The sequence below is a fragment of the Neolamprologus multifasciatus genome, chromosome 9 (genome assembly GCF_963576455.1).
Source record: "Neolamprologus multifasciatus chromosome 9, fNeoMul1.2, whole genome shotgun sequence".
Taxonomy (NCBI): domain Eukaryota; kingdom Metazoa; phylum Chordata; class Actinopteri; order Cichliformes; family Cichlidae; genus Neolamprologus; species Neolamprologus multifasciatus.
Genome location: NC_140447.1, coordinates 11,211,205 through 11,227,511, shown reverse-complemented (window position 1 = coordinate 11,227,511; position 16,307 = coordinate 11,211,205). Strand labels below are relative to the sequence as shown.

General features: G+C 38.9%; 1 protein-coding gene across 3 annotated transcripts in view; it reads right to left on the bottom strand.

The window, feature by feature from the left end:
* Positions 1 to 305: 305 nt before the first annotated feature.
* The window catches only part of col11a1a (collagen, type XI, alpha 1a), a 68,483-nt gene continuing 52,481 nt past the window's right edge, over positions 306 to 16,307 (bottom strand). For all 3 annotated transcript variants that reach the window (XM_085172895.1, XM_085172896.1, XM_085172894.1), the window contains 18 exons: positions 16,016 to 16,069; positions 14,217 to 14,324; positions 13,769 to 13,822; positions 13,566 to 13,619; positions 12,534 to 12,587; positions 10,091 to 10,144; positions 8,557 to 8,664; positions 8,158 to 8,211; positions 7,628 to 7,681; positions 6,776 to 6,883; positions 5,756 to 5,809; positions 5,633 to 5,668; positions 5,482 to 5,535; positions 5,125 to 5,365; positions 4,384 to 4,496; positions 3,919 to 3,987; positions 2,228 to 2,461; positions 306 to 1,684 (listed from right to left, as the gene is read on the bottom strand). In XM_085172895.1, coding sequence (XP_085029021.1) covers positions 1,538 to 1,684; positions 2,228 to 2,461; positions 3,919 to 3,987; positions 4,384 to 4,496; positions 5,125 to 5,365; positions 5,482 to 5,535; positions 5,633 to 5,668; positions 5,756 to 5,809; positions 6,776 to 6,883; positions 7,628 to 7,681; positions 8,158 to 8,211; positions 8,557 to 8,664; positions 10,091 to 10,144; positions 12,534 to 12,587; positions 13,566 to 13,619; positions 13,769 to 13,822; positions 14,217 to 14,324; positions 16,016 to 16,069 — 1,650 coding nt within the window. In that variant the 3' untranslated portion in view covers positions 306 to 1,537. The remainder of the gene's footprint in view (positions 1,685 to 2,227; positions 2,462 to 3,918; positions 3,988 to 4,383; positions 4,497 to 5,124; positions 5,366 to 5,481; positions 5,536 to 5,632; positions 5,669 to 5,755; positions 5,810 to 6,775; positions 6,884 to 7,627; positions 7,682 to 8,157; positions 8,212 to 8,556; positions 8,665 to 10,090; positions 10,145 to 12,533; positions 12,588 to 13,565; positions 13,620 to 13,768; positions 13,823 to 14,216; positions 14,325 to 16,015; positions 16,070 to 16,307) is intronic.

Sequence of the window (16,307 nt, the reverse complement as noted above, 5' to 3'; positions counted from 1 at the left end):
GGCATGATAGTGAAATACAGCATGCATTTCACAGGCTGATCAGGGGTAAATAAGCAGCAGATACTGAAACATTTAAAAATGAAGGCAGGTAAGTCTCTTTCATCCATTCCATGGCAAATAAAAAACATTTTATGTTTCCACTCATGTACTCCAAATGAACGTAAATTAGTGTAAGATGGTACTTTATTGGTTTCAAGAGATGGAATTGCACCAGCCCAGAGTCTTAGTTGAATGAACATATCCTTGATTTAAAGCATTTCACATGTACAGTAGGTAGATCTTCTCCAAAATCATCTTACACAAACTGTTGAGACATTCAGTTCACTGTTGTTTAGAATCCGGTTTTTAATATTTAAATGAACTATAAAAAGCACATTAAAACATCTTAGTTACAAAAATGGGTCACCGAAAGGGATTCTCAATGCATTCACAGAGGGATCTGAACAGTGGATCTCTAACAGTTAATGTATTTCTCTCTTTAAAAAAATCCCCACCCAAATATATATAAACTTAATTGCTTAACCAAGGTATATACAGGGCATGGCAACCTTGCATCTTAAAGGTTATCAAGAAAGTTTGAGGTATCCAACCAAAATGAAAGCCTGTCAGAAAATGAAAAAAAAAACAAACAAACAAACAAAAGAAAAATAGAATTAAATAAAAGAAGATGAATGCCATGATTGCTTCCTACTAGCACAGGATCACAACATTAGTGGGAGATGTTGTCATATACGTGCAGGTGTAATACTTCCAGTTGTTTCACCTACGGTCACAAGGGCAAAACAGCAAGTAACCTCATGCTTTGGACTGTCAATATATACAAAGGGCATACAGTCTAATTTAGCAATAGAGAACTGTTTGAATGCTCACTTTTATTTTCTTCATGACATGTACACAGTAAGTGTTGGAACAAAAAGACAGAATTATAAATTGACTTGACTTAATGATGCCTTTAACTTACACTGTATGTCTTTAAACCAGCGTTGAAATGAAAGAGCCAAAAGTGAAATCTGATACACATGCAAGTTTTGAAAGGGGATTTAGAAATAAAAGTTTTGTACAAAATAATAATTACAGTATTTTATAATTAGCAAAATACACCTTCTTTTGTAGCACCTCTTTTATACTTTGTGTGTGTTTTGAACAAGCACCATGTTTATTGTTGTTTTCATACAGCACCTGGAGAGTCCAGAGAGGAGACGCGTGTCACCCCCCTCGGTTACGTCCGATTCACCCTCCTCTGCCACACGATTCAATTGTCCTTCAACTTTGCTCCGTGGCGTGGTTAAGTCATGTGGTTCGAGCCCCACAAGGGCAACAAGTATTTTCCTGGGTTACACATACATACATGGAAAGACATGTTTGCTACACCATCTCTTATTCAAAACTTGCATGTGGCATGGAAAAGGGTGGGGGGCTAAAAATGGGGCTTGGTAGTACCCAGAATGTCTCAACTTGACTTTCTTTGTTGGCCCCATCAAGTCCTTTTTTTTTTTTTTTATTTATTATTTTTTTTATTTGACTTTTTCATTTGTATTTAGCCAAGGAAGCAGACAGGCCCAACTTCAAACCCAAACTTCTGGTTCGGATCCCCAAAGTCAGTCAACATGACATCGATAATTGGAACCTGATCAATTTTGGGAGTATTAATCTCCATCACAGTCTTTCCGTAGCCCTTCCTCGTCTGCAACAAGAGAGAGAGGAACACATAAAAAACAAGCAGTCAGATGAGAAATGATCAGAAAAATAAACCGGGACCTTCAGCTGTGTGCTCAATCTGTAAGCTCATCATAAAGCCATTTCATTTATATCTTACAGAAAAAAGCTACTGGAAAAACTCTGTTAGGAGGAAGATGTTACCAACTGATGACTTTAATTGCATGAGTAATAAAAGTTGTAATTAAAGTAATTAAAGGTGCCAGCAGCTCAATTTTTATCCATTCTCTGATATTTTCTCATTTTTCATATTGTATGAAAGTTTGGAATCAGTTGAATGATTTAAATTGTGATTTAGATCATTCAACTGTGGATGTAAAAGTCCAACAAAGCCCAGTATTGGAACCATGTCAAACTGCATTGTCTCTTTTAAGTAAATGAAATAAATGAATAAAATAGCTCTATTCAATTAGATAACAAACAGAGATTATAGCCATTCAGAGCAGGAATGCTCTTTATCTTTAATTTAATACACCACAATAAACATTCTTATTTAGGCGGTCAAGCTTACCTCGCATCCATCTGAGATGGCCTTGATGTAAGGGTTGTTGTCGTAGGACATCTCCTCATCATTGGCACCCAAGAAACGCAGCGCCTTGTCGTAGCTGTCGCTAGAGGCGTCGTACCACGCCACAGACTGGTGGCAGCTGTAGGTGAAGTTTTGCCTGGCTGAGGCTGTCAGTAGTCTGAGGAAGGTCATTTGTACCATGTTTATTGCGTTCCCATCTGCGTCGACATAGGAAAACTGGACGGAGATGGAAAGAGAGAGAATGAGCAGCAATTACCAAAAGTTTGTGAAACAAATCTAAATAAATGTGATGACTGATACCTGATCTTATTTAACAAGAACAAAATGTTCTGTCTCTCCATGCAAGATTGTACAAACTATGTGAAAAATAACTTCAGATCCCTAAATACTTTAAGTTTAAAGACTCATGTGGATAGTAATGTATGTAGTATGGATGCAGAGCATCCATACACATGCACAGACTTGCAGACAAAATATGACGAGTATATGAAGGTATAAAATTTTTCCTGCAGCAAACTGTCACAGAGCTATTTGCATAGATGAGAAATAGTAGAAAATGGTTTACAGTAGACACTGTGTTGTTCTCTTGGAAAGCGTCAAGAGAAACAAGACCTTTAGACATGACGCAGTTCTGACAGATACTTTGTGTAACTCTTGTCTGAACATGTGCATTAAAAGCACTCACTGTCCAATGTCAGGAAATGCACCGTGCTTTCAATACCTCAAAGTCGTGTCATTTTCTGTCACAGCCAGCCTTTGCGCTGTTGTGGAATGAACCATGACACCAGTTTGATGGAGCGGGACAAACCTGTTTCTTTCATTGGTAAATACAGTAAATAGCCGACGTTTAGAGAGAGATTTTCACTGTCCGGGGACAGAGTGAGGACAGCTGGCATGCTAACATCCTGAAGAATTCTCCTCGGCTTCACTCTGATGTTTTAGTGATACTTTCTTCTGTATATGGCATAGTCTGGTTACAGAAATGTTTCAACAATAACCATTTTATGGATGGTGTCACTGTCTAAGCAAGTTTTTGAAGTTCAATGAAAAACTTCAGTGTATGCTCCCATAAAAAGCAAATCCATACCTGCTTTAAATGTGATTGCTTTCACTCTCAAGGTCATCTTCTTGTAAAGCAGTGCAGTGCTTCCAGCACCTCTGTTACATTTACATTACTCCCTAAAAGTCCCTTTTTGACTCCTTGACTTCTTGCATTTGTGATATTGATCTGATATAGATCAGATCAATCTTTCTTTCTTTCGTTAAAAATAAATAATTTTTTTACAATTACAACTGTGAATCTTGCCCAAAGGAAAAAACTGGTAACATGTTTTTGCATTTTTCTATTGAAGTTTTTGCTAAAACAACACAATGATGGGACACCGCCTGGAGTATTTGCCCCTGTTTTGACACACTGGAGTTTATCCAGCAATTGGGATAAATGAACACTTCCAAGTGAAAATGGGACTTTGACTGAGTGACTGAAACCTAGCAGGACTGCTCAAAGAGACAACTTTGAAAGCGTTTGCAGCCAAATTCAAACTAAGCTTTTTTTTTTAAACTTTTAATAGGTGCTGAATCATGTTGTTGAACCAACAGCTGACTAAATATGTTTCAGTTTATGTTAGATCTCTAAGAGATGGATGAGAAATGAAAACAAAAAGAAAACTTACTATTTTACCACGCTTAAATTCACTAAACCATGAACCTGGGACTTCTTTGGGCCATGAAGATATTCTGACCTTTGGAAAATAAAAAGACAAAGTTTATTAATATTTTAGATTACCACAGGCATAATATGTGAACATTTCTGCTGTATACAGCAATGCCTGAAGCATAGCATCAAAGTTTATCATCCGGGAAAGAAGATAAAACTTATATCTCCGAGAGAACATTTTCACAAACTTCTTGAGTTGTGCGTAGTGTTTGTCTCTCGGTGGTGTTTGAGGTGCTTGCACAAAATCAGATCTGAACAGGTTTCTACCTGCAGCAGATCAAACGAGTTCTTATAACAATGGCAGCCTTGTGATGTGCCTTCTGTTGCGTCATTGTCTTAGCATAATGGCTTAATAGTCATTTAGAAAGGATGATTAACAATAGTCAGTTTGAAATAATTCGTAAAAACCTGAGTTACTTACTCCACTGGACTTCTTATCTGGATAAATGCAGGTTTCGCCTCCGGCAGTGAAGTTACAGTAGACTTTGAAGGAATCCCCTGAGCAGCCTTGATTCGGGTCAATCCAGTACTCACCTGAAGAGAACCAAGAACAGCCAAGTTTTCTCTTCAACTTACATCGACAGAAAATTGCAGAAAGCTCAATTTCAAATGTTAGTGTGCTTGATTTCTTTACCTTAAGTAAAAATTTGTTGCTCATTTTCATGGCTCACGCACAGCTGGATTAAATGAGGTTTTTATGCCTGAGCCAAGGTACATTTTATTCCTCAAAGGAAATAAAGCAGCAGTAATAAACCTACTGCGCAGCAACAGCTATGGTTATAGGCTTTAGAAGCAGATAATCCCACATTGTACCGAGAGGAGAGACGGCCTAAAATTCATGCATTAATTATAAGGCAAAGACAGGGCACAAAGGTTTAAAAAGGAGATATACAAAGAGCTATCAAACAAACACTAATGCTCACTAATGAATGTAATTCTTTGAGAGCAGGTCTGCCAATCACTGTTATCAACCGGTTTTATTTTTTTCAATAGAGAATCCATTTGTCACAATAATGGCTGTTAGGATGAGCAATAGTATCTGAAAACATGAGAAGAATCTCTGGTGTCTGCTTCTCTGTGCTGATACATATCCCTATGAAACATGACAACAACATGGGTGTGTTTTCCTTTCAGGCCGAAAGCTTGCTGGGCTTAAACTTACCATCGGCAAACTCTGGGTGGCAGAGCTGCAGATCTTTACATGTCCTGGCGGGGTTGTTTTGGGTGCCCATGGGGTATTTCATGCGTTCAATATCTTGCTTGAGGTTGTTGAGGGAGCCAAAAATGTCCTCCATACCCTCGCCATAATCCATGATGGTACCATCTGACTGGATATCACTGGAGCGCTTTGTCTTCTTTGGTGACTGAATTGGCAGAGGCTGGATAGCTTCACCTGGTGGGCCCTGTAAGGTGTTTTAGATTTCATACAATATAAAAATATACAACAGACTTTGTACAGTGATGGTGTGACAACTTTAAGGTAATGGAAACAATGAAAACAGTAGTTTGAAAGACTCACAGGAGGACCAGGAGGACCAATTGCACCAGTGTCTCCTTTTGGACCAGCAGGACCCTTTAAAGTATACAAACATGTTATTAAAGCTCCATTTAAAGTAAATGCTTATTGTCGCAGCAGCAATGCATTATTAGAAACATGGGTTTGTACTCACACTTGAACCCTTGGCTCCTTTGGGACCTTGAGGACCCTGTATGACAAAGAACACAGTACAGCAATTTAGCAAAGTCATTCTGTTATGACATTAATATATAAGTAGAATAAGTAACAAACATACGGGCAAACCAGGTGGGCCTGGGGGACCAAGAGGACCACTGGCTCCAGCGATACCCTGTTATGAGATCAGATCGAAGTAGAAGGTACATATATTTGAGAAGAAAAACAAAACAACAACCAAAAACGTTGCAGGAAACAGAATTACTGTCAAGCTTGAATAATTGGTGACATAAAAAAAAAAATACGATAAGAGAACCAGTGACATTCAAAGAAAACTATCAAAAGTGGCCAAACACTGCACTTGTGACAGGGCTGTTGCTTCTCAGACCTTAAAGTAAACATACCAATCTGAATAAAAATGTTTACATTTTTTAGCTTTGATAAAAGGAGGCAGTGCAGTATCACAAGGATAGATAACCAGCACACCACCTTAAATCACTAAACGAAGGCAGGCTGAAGACTACAGTGGAGTGTGTTACAAATGTAACATATTCAGTGATCCTGCAGTGTGTGTATGTTTTTTAATGGATGAAGGCTGTCATGTCCTCCTTTCAGTACTGCTTCTTATTTAAGTAGAAAAGCCAGAAAAAAGAAGTCTGATTTTTAATGATGTGGCTCAGAATGAAAGCCGTTTTTCACATCACACAGTGTGATATTATAACAGCAGTGTCACACACACATAGAAACTGACCACGGTGTTAATGAGTCGTCAACGAATATCTATACTAGTGTTGATGCTCATATACTTGAACTGCTCGTTTCCATGATGTTGATATTCTACATGCTAATGCAGTGTCAACTAAAGAGTTTGGTTTAAACACCTCACAGCCATAATTATACAGTTTTCTCTACACATTTTAAGCAATTTGCATCAGTAATCCAATGAGACAAATGTATTGGATACAGCAAGAGAAGAGATGTGCAGTGCATTGCAGAGCTCTAGTAAAAAGCTGTAGTCAAAAACAAGTGACTGTGGCAAGATCTGTGGCCACAGTAGAAGGGCAAATGGGCTAAAAATGGCAAGAGGTGCAGGGCAAGTGGCCTGTGGACCAGTGTGGGAATAGAGTCATCAATCACTTACACCGTCGCCCTTGCCACCAGGAGAACCTTGAGGCCCGGGCAAACCTCGGTCTCCCTTCTCTCCTTGCTCGCCAGGGGGTCCAATCAGACCAATCAAACCTGGGTGACCCTGCAGGATGAAAACAAATGTCCCTTTGTGAACTCTACCATAAAAACATTTTCATATCTCCCGACAAAGGTGAAGTTATTTTTTTATCCGCAAAAATGCACGTGGGAGGCTGCGAAGGGTGAAGTTTCATTACAGTACAAATCCTCAGGGATTAAAACTGGAATGCCTTTCTTACAGCACACACCAAAGAACTTCTCTGAAAATCAAACATGAGCCAGGCCAATTCACAACACCAGTACATGATTACTGAGACACCGGTGAGTTCTAACCAGGCCCGCTAAATTGATAACATGCAACACGGTGCCTAAATTGTGCACTTTTAAACTGCTCACTCCCAAGCCGACCCTGTCAGTGGGTGGGAGGCAATTTAGCTTAGCAATGTGTGCTGTCTGAATATCCTCTGTAGTTATATTTCATCAGCAAATTTGACAGTGTTTAGTTTAGACAGATTTACAGTCATACATCACATTCAACTGCATATTCAATCACTTTAAGGCATTTTTCCTTACAGAAAGTATGACAGAACTCATTTCGGTTCATTTTAATGTAAGAGTATAGTTGTCATCTTAATTAAATCTGTTGCTTTTGATAATTTCCAAAAGGCATGGAAGCTGGGTAGAAGTTGTAGTCTTGACTCACTTCTGCCCCAAAGTTCCTCTCTCTAATTATAGGGTTATCTCCTATATCAAAGATGAGAAATGAAACCAGTCTGCAATCAGATGAAGAAGAAAGTGCTACGCTCACCTTTTCACCTTTAGAACCCGGGTCACCTTTCAGGCCAGGAAGACCGGGAGGACCCTGAAGAACAATAACTGAAGTTAAAAATCAATTTTCACAGAGACGAACAAAAAAAGAGAAAAGAACTCATGACAGTACAAGCAAAACTGTAAAGTTACAAGACTTGATTTTTTTTTAAAAATGAGGCAATAAAGAGAAAGAAAGGGAAGACAGAGTAAGAAAGAACTTGGAGTGTCAAAATGAGAGGGAACAAAATAAGTGACTCAAAAATCACACGTTTCACAGAGAGGGAAGCAAAGAAACAACACAACAGATGAAAACACTTTCAATTGAGCCATTATTTAAAGGCATAGGCTATGGTTTTGTTAAACAACCAAATCTGGAACAAGTCTAATGTGAGTTAACTTCTGCAAGTCTGGAAGCAAGAAAAACCACTGTTTCAAAAACACCCCCTTCCAACAACACCAGCTCTAGTTAGACAGATAAATGCCAAGAGTAGAAGGCAGGAGAGTGTAGGGGACGCTATGCATACTAACCATAGGACCTGGTGGGCCATCTTGTCCTGGGGAGCCGGGCATTCCTTGTTCACCCTGTGAAAAACCATTCAATTGTAGTGAGCATTATAGGCTGCTGTATTTTCTCTGCTCTGCCATTGATTTTCTGTGCCCAGCATGATGATTAATAGCCCAAACAGGGAAGAAAAGTGTGCTGGAATAAACAAGCGAAACTAAAGTATAAGCCAAATGGGAGTATTGATTATTCCATGAAGTCTATCATCATGCCTTAGCCGTAGTTTAGTTGTTTTTTTTTTTTTTTTTTAGAAAAAAGTGTGTCTGTGAGTGTGAGTCTTAGTTTAAGTATGCGTATCTCTATGCGTATCTCTCTGGAGTATATCGTATGAACAGGAAGGCATCATTGCTGAAGCTTCAACTTACAACAGGGCCAGGGATTCCACGCAGACCCTCTGGACCAGGTTTTCCTGGAGGTCCCTGGGGGCCAACTGGTCCTGTTTTACCTGCTGGACCCTCCACACCTGACTCACCCTGTATGTGGACATACAAATGATCTAATGGTATAACTTAAGCAAAGTTTTGTACAGTTGAGCAAATGCAGGTTTTAAAGTAGCTAGTCCAAAGTGTTCAGTCATTGAGGAAATTTAGGAAATGTGTCCTGGAGCCTACAAGCAGTAAAACAAACAAATAAATCAACATGCACACAGTTTTTAGGTAAGCATAGCCTGCAAGCACTCACCACAGATTCATGACAAAACCAGTGGTATATAGCTGGTTATTCATAAAAGTCTTAATGTGTAATAGCAGTGTGTAATATAATGGGATAGATTAAAAAATGTGTGGCGTTTGAGATCTGCAACACACACACACAACCTTATTAGCTTATTAAGTATTTTTCTGAAGCGACTCAGCACTACAGTCTAATTTCAACTGCAGGCTGCTTTGAGTTTTAAATTATGCCGAGAAAGTATCTCGTCTTTAGACTGGGTAAATGGGGGCCAGTAAAAAAATCATATATAAATAAATGAATAAAATTAAAAAGACCCTGAGTTTTCAAAGTTATGTTGCTGCTGCTTTACACGAGGTTGAAAATGGGCGCAATAGATGGAAGTCACTCTGGCCATGTTTTAATAAAAAGCTCATGAGAACATAAAGTCCTCATGTTCTACAGCTGAATACTGACAAGCTGTAATCTGAAACACAGCATTATGCAAACAGAGCACATGGAAATAAACTATGTCTGAGCTGCAAGGCACTTACAGATTAAAGGCTTATTGCAAAGCTGTCAGAACAACTTTACTGAATTTATTATGACCACTGTGCATGACATCTGCAATGTTTTCGATCAGGAATCAGATAATTAAGGCCAAATCTCTGTTTTAAGAACACCGTAGAGAGTCATTCATTAACAGTGATTATCAAACATGTATGCAAAGTGTGCAACACTACTGGCATTAAAAAATATTATTTTCTTCAGGTTAACATCCACATCCTCCCTGTTATCCATAAACAGAGAGGCGTCTTGTTGCAAGCAGCATCTGGTGTTAAATGATTTTGCCTATGCACAAAGCAGCAGAGTATGTGTGTACATTTAGACAATGATGAAACAAAGAAATTGGCTTACAACAAGTGCAAACTCAAGAGGAATTTCAGCGAGTACAAAAAAGAGAAACGCATGATAACTGACGAATACCTGAGGGCTATACGTAAATAGCCTTGACTTTCTTTGTAGGCCTCGAAATTAAGCCACAGAACAATAGGAGAAACAAGTGGATCTTGGTTTTACTCAAATAGACTGCGTTCATAAATTTCCATCTAATCTGCGATGGAAATTAAATGACTTCAGCGCTTTTTTTTGCGATTTTAATTCCACAATGTGGGCGCAGTGAGGGCGGAGGAAGTCCGAGGGACTTGCTGAGACGGCTGTACTTTGCAAAGGAAGAATTGATTTTCCTACCTTAGCGCCCTTCTCTCCTTGCCTGCCCTCTGCACCAGCGGCCCCCGGAGGTCCCTGAGGAGGATGATAGTACACTGCTTCAGCATTCCGACATAACATCAGCACAAGCCAACTGTACAAGAAGACTGCACAAACACGTACAGGAAATGAACATCAGAGTTATTCACAGAAGTTGTTACTCTATCTGTTGGCTCATTTTTTTCAAGTTACATGCAACTCTGCATCATCATGCATATTTTGGTCTCAAAAGGGGAATCGCTGGAAATTTTTGTCAGTTGTCTTTCTAATGAAATTCTTGGTGGATGTTTTCTTCAAACAGGGTGGATCTTTCTCTATCATCCAGTGAGAAGTGCAACAGGTCTATTATGCAAAGATCTATCTGAATGACTCTTCTGTGTCTGCCTTCCCATAATTTGCAATCAGCCATGTTAAAAACAGAAAAAAAAATCACTTTTAAGAAACACAGGCGTCTTCGGTCAGAGCCAACAGTTGTTGGATCGTCTTATCTTTCTGGTCAGGCTCTTCGAGGCCCACAATGATTTCTTTCAACTCCACCCTCTTCAAATCCACTCTCCATCCAAATTCCACTCTGATCTGGCCGACTGCAGCCTGAGTGCTATTGACTGAGAGCCTATAATGTGAGCTTGCCTCCTGTCTTGGCGCTTTCATCTCCTCCTGATGTGCACCTCTTACTGGTGATGAAGAGGCAGGCTCTTGATCAGCACAAAGAACCATTTCAGTAGTGGCACAATATACAGCAGCTAGAGTCAATAAGTAGGTTTATGTCAAGGTTGCTAAAGCACCTTGTCATATGCCATGTGTTTAGGATAGAGATTATTAGTGTTCCAGTTAAAAAGCTGTGACCTGTACCCAAATAAAAAGAATTAAAGCCAGACGGGGTTAATAAGTTTTCCCACCTCTCTTTTTTCAGGAAGCATAGGTGAATAAATTTCCAGCATTAACGCATTATAAGAATAAATGAAGCTAAATTTGTGGAAAGGTTCAACCGACTAATTAAGAATCACAGGCTGAAGCAGACAACGATTTAAGGACGGTTGCAGATTTTTAAAAGGCCAAATGTAGAGAAAATACAAAAAAGTGTTAGGAGGAGTTATGTATGAGCGACCGGGCATGGACTACCAAGGATCTGCGTGGGGGGAAAAATGGCCCTTATCCTAACTATAATCCCTAGGACATTAAGGTGCAGCATATGCCGATACCATGCTAAAGACTCGGAATATAAATTTGACTGGAGACATTAGAAAAGCAATCAACCCTCGTTTATAAATGCACAACATGTTTTTTTTTTATCCCATTGGACCGAAGCCCAGTGCTTTTCTTTGAAATGCAGGGAGGCACTCAAGATTGTAACTTTTCTTTCAAATTCAGGAGAAAAGCTGCTCATTTTCATGTGGACTTTAAGTTTCATGTGGGATTGAAAATATGTTAATGTTCAATCTTTGAACTGCAAATTCTGTTCAGCAATTTATCGGCTTTCATATTTTTCACCGACATCTCAGCCTCATGAAGTATATGAGGGACATCTGCTTCACATTGTCTTTTAGTGTGGCTATATGTTTTTTTTTTTTTTTTTTTACATTTTAAATCAGACCTGCAACCTTGAGAAGATTCTCCCAATGTTGAAATCCTCTATTATGGCAGCCAAAATCGCAGTGGTGACAAATCTCAGCTGTCACACATACTTTGACTGGTTGTTGTGCACTGTCCTGGCCTTGACATCACTCAGCTCTTCTCTTTTAATAACATCCTAGCAATTTTTCCATGTCCATGTTTTTGTTTTGCTCCGCCTGTCAGTCTAGCACCCATGGATCAATAGTGTGTCAGACTCGCTATATCTCTCTTTCGCTTTTGCTCTTTCTGCCATATGGACCTAAATGAGTTTGGAACCCACAGATTCTCGCTTTTTTTTTCTCCCCTTCCCAGCAATTTTTTCGGTAAGCCTTTCCAATTTCTTGCTAAGAAAAAAAAAAATTGATTCATGATTTTCACATCCTGACGTTCATCTCTCAGTAGGCTTTAAGGCGGCTTCTCTTCGCAGACAGCGTAACGCCCCGACCCCTTAAATCTCCCACTTTGTTGTCCCCATTCTACTTTTAATGAAAATGAGTCCCTCCGGGCTTTACTGCCAAAATTGAGCTGTTGAGGAGGAGTTGTCGCAAAGCAAGGAAGAACACTCGCCCGCTGGCTAAAGAGGCTTTGTACAGTGCCAACAGAAATCCCACCTCCTTTATCTATTATAAAAACGACCTAATACACATCTCAAATGAGCATAATAAGTTAAGATGTTATAGCTAATGAAAGCGTTAGTCAGCAATGAAAACTGTAACAATGGGACCATCCGATTGGTCGATTGTGGATCGTAGCTGGAACCATACCAGTGATGCAAACACTTTGAAAAGAGTTTTAACTGCCTCAGACTTACTCTCTTGCCAGGTGGTCCAGGTGGGCCGGCTTCTCCTGATGGACCTGGAGGTCCCTAAAAGAAGCAAGCCAAAAAACAAAAGAAAACAGAGAAACACTATTAACAGTTTGCATTAACAAGTAAATCTGTACTGATTATGAATTGTTATGAAAGCACAGCCAGAAGGATAATAACACAGAGGCCGAATACACATTTTGGGAATACTAAACCCCTCGATAATCTGTAAGAGTTACACCCAGACCCAAAGTTGGATGGTGCACAGCACTGCTTGAAATAATACACACTGTGTTCCCTGAGATACTTTCATCCAATTATCTCTGAGTTAATTGCAGACAATCAGAGTATTTTTTTAAACATTCAAACTGGTAAATATTCAGTGTTAATCAGCTCATTTTTGGGATGACTGCACATTGACATATAAATACAAAAGTCATGGTGTGTAGATCTGATTTCAAAGAAGGGGAAGCCATCATATGAAGTTCACATTATGTATTAATATACCTTCTAAATCAACATATTTCACTGCAGCGTTCAAAGATGCAAACCGGCTTCATAAACAAACAAACCAAAAAAAAAAAAACAGAATATGTAACATCGGTCGAGTTTTTCTCTGCCAATGATAAAGGCTTATTTACATCCATAAATATTCAGAGTTGTCATTCGTTGCACTTTACACGGGGCCAGCACATTAATACGTGGATTTTATTTATAATTATACTTAATGAATCTACAAAGCAGATAAGTCCATTTACCCTACACCCGTACGTATGAGGTAACTAGCATGAATTAAAATGCCGCAGTGTAAATTATTTACTCACTAAATATAATTAGAGCATTTAGTGGCAAACTTGTGGTGGAGTACTAAAGTCTAATATAAAACTAAAAAATAATAAAAGCACTGTGACAGAGAAACTGACTATTAAGCTGATGTCCTCATATGATGTGCTTGCACCAAGTGTACCAAATGCTATACGTGATATAAGGTCACGCAGTCATTTCTTCATTCCAAATTATAAAAAAGTGTCAACTTACCGGTTGACCAGCCTCTCCATCCTCTCCTTTCTCTCCTGGTTCTCCATCAGTGCCCTGCAAAAACGACATTAGAGATTAGTCTGACACTGGAATATCCATTAGGACCATACTCTTTAATTCTTGCATTAAACATGATCCACTTGGAACAGAGTTATACATACTCTGTACTCTATATAGGGCTAACATAAGGATTTCATACTTACAGCTACACCTGGCTCTCCAGGAGGGCCAGGGTCTCCAGGGAATCCAACAGGACCCTTTGGAAGAAAGAAATAAGATGATGAGATGCATCAGTGTTTAAAAAAAGACATAATTTTCCTGGCTTTAAGCATTAAGGACATGGTTAGTAATTTTGACAGTGATTTAGACTTGGTGTACTTGGTTACAGCCTCTGAAGGAAATATGATGGACTTAATGATAATGTTGCAAATCTTTGAGAAAAGGCTTCACTGCATCCCATTTCTATGCAGGCATAAAATATAATCTCCATCAATAAAAAGGCTTTTTAGCTCTTGAATATGTTCTAGGCTAAAATTGCCTGCCTTATGGCTGCAAGAGATATTTCCTTTAGAGCAGTAAATTTAAGCTTGTCTGAGTCAATCCTAAAAAAAAAACTCTTATAGAGATATTGAGAGTATGTGCCACACGTACAGGGTTGCCCTTGGGGCCATCATCTCCAGGGGGTCCTTTGGCACCAGCAGGTCCAGCAGCTCCAGGGGGGCCAGCTTCTCCTTTCTCTCCCCTCTCACCTTTAGGTCCCTGTAGTGATGGGGGGCAAGGGAGGGCATTCATTACATCAATTCCACAAGAGGGGGCATTTTTTTCTTCCAAGGCTGACACTGAACAGGATGGGGTGATAAAAACAGACAAGCAGTCAGAGGCTGCTGAGAGAAACTGGATCCAAAGATCATCCCCGTGTTGGTAACAGAGCACAGCAACCCTGGATGGTCAACAACACTGATGTGACATGAAGTCCAACATATTTATTTTTTAAAAGCCTTATTTAAATTATATAGATATTTTAAAACCTCCCTGATGAAAAAATATGCTGGTTATGATTTTCAAGTTTTCAAACTATTATTTGCAAGTCCAGCTGTTAAGTGCTGTAAAGGATTAAAGCTGATTTGGTGAGAAATCTGGAGAAGATTTGGATACATGCGAAACAATCTTTGATTCTGAAAATTCTGACTTGAAAGTAATTTGATTGTAACTTTAATGGAATCTGGTCAGTATAGTGTCAGTTTAAACAAAGATCCTTACTGATCAATAATTTGAGCAAATAAATCTTTACTTTTACACATTTCAGGCTATTTTTACTTTTTGCTTCATGTTTATGAGGGTGAAAAATAATGTTTTTGAGCGTACGAGTTGGTAATTAATGTCCTTGGTTTCTGCAACATTTCTTAAAGTAAGATGAGTTCAATTAAGATGTGGAAACAAGCAAAGAAAGAAAGAAACTCATATAGTCCACTACTGTTTCATTTCTTAATATAGCAAAGCAAACAGGATGACAGCTAGATTTAGATTTATTTTATACTAACTAAACCAACACTATTGCTTATGATAGGAACGTAAACTGCACTCTAACTCTGAAACTGTCACACCAGCAATTTAATGAGGAACTAATAGAGGGCATTACAGACACCTATAATCACACTTTTTTACAACTTTTCAATCTGCTGTTGTACCTCAATAATGATAAATTAAGCTGCAGAGCTAAAAAGCAAACACTGATGGGTGTTTTTCTTCGACAACAACAAGGTCAAGTGTATGACTGCAGTACGTTAATGAGTTTAAAGCTTTTAGAAGTAACTCCAAACAAGTATGGCACTGAAGAGCACTTCCGATTTCTTGTGCAACAGCCCCAATGTAACTATCAAGAAGGACAAATCACAACTTAAGCTGCATTAACACGGATGTCTGATGTTTTAAAGGCAACTTTGATTCAGGGTTGCTGCAATCATTGTTCATAAGGTCAAAAGCAGTGTGCAGATCCTCCTGCTAATTAGGCTGCGTCTTAAGAGGAAGAGACTCAGCTTGGCGGGTTATGTGGATGCAGGGTGCAAAGCAGAAGAGTCGTGCTGAGATGAACTACCAGCTTAAATGTGAGGAACAATTACTATCATGGTGATGAATACACAGTGTCACGTACAAACAACAAACAAAAACACCTCCTCATTAGGTTGGAGTTAGTGGTAAACATACCAAAAGTTACTGAGTCTTGTTTTTTTTCCTTGTCACCATTCAAATGCAATAGTGTGCACAAAGTGAGTTTATCCATTTTAAAGACGGGCCCTACAATCACGCTACAGAATCTACAGTAAAATACTGAATGTATGTCGATAAGCATGGTCCAGCGTGTAAACATGTAACATGTAACACAGTGACACAAATACACATTAGCAACACATATTTAGCTTGACAGAAAACAAAAACAAGAGCTTACTTACCTTAGTTCCAGGCTCTCCAGGTGGTCCTGGGTTTCCAGCCTCACCTTGCTCACCCTGTGGTTAGACAAATGTCAGTGTCAAAACAAATAAATCTTCAATATCACACTTTTCTTTTTCCAAATTCAGATTTGATGTCTGAAATTGAGCGATAACTGCGTAAGTCATACATGAGAATAAGTGTTATTGTCAGAATAAATAATGATATTAGTAATAACATCATTATTTATTCTGACAATAATAACTGACAATATAACTCTATTAAGTCTATAACTGTAGCTGACTAATAATGTGC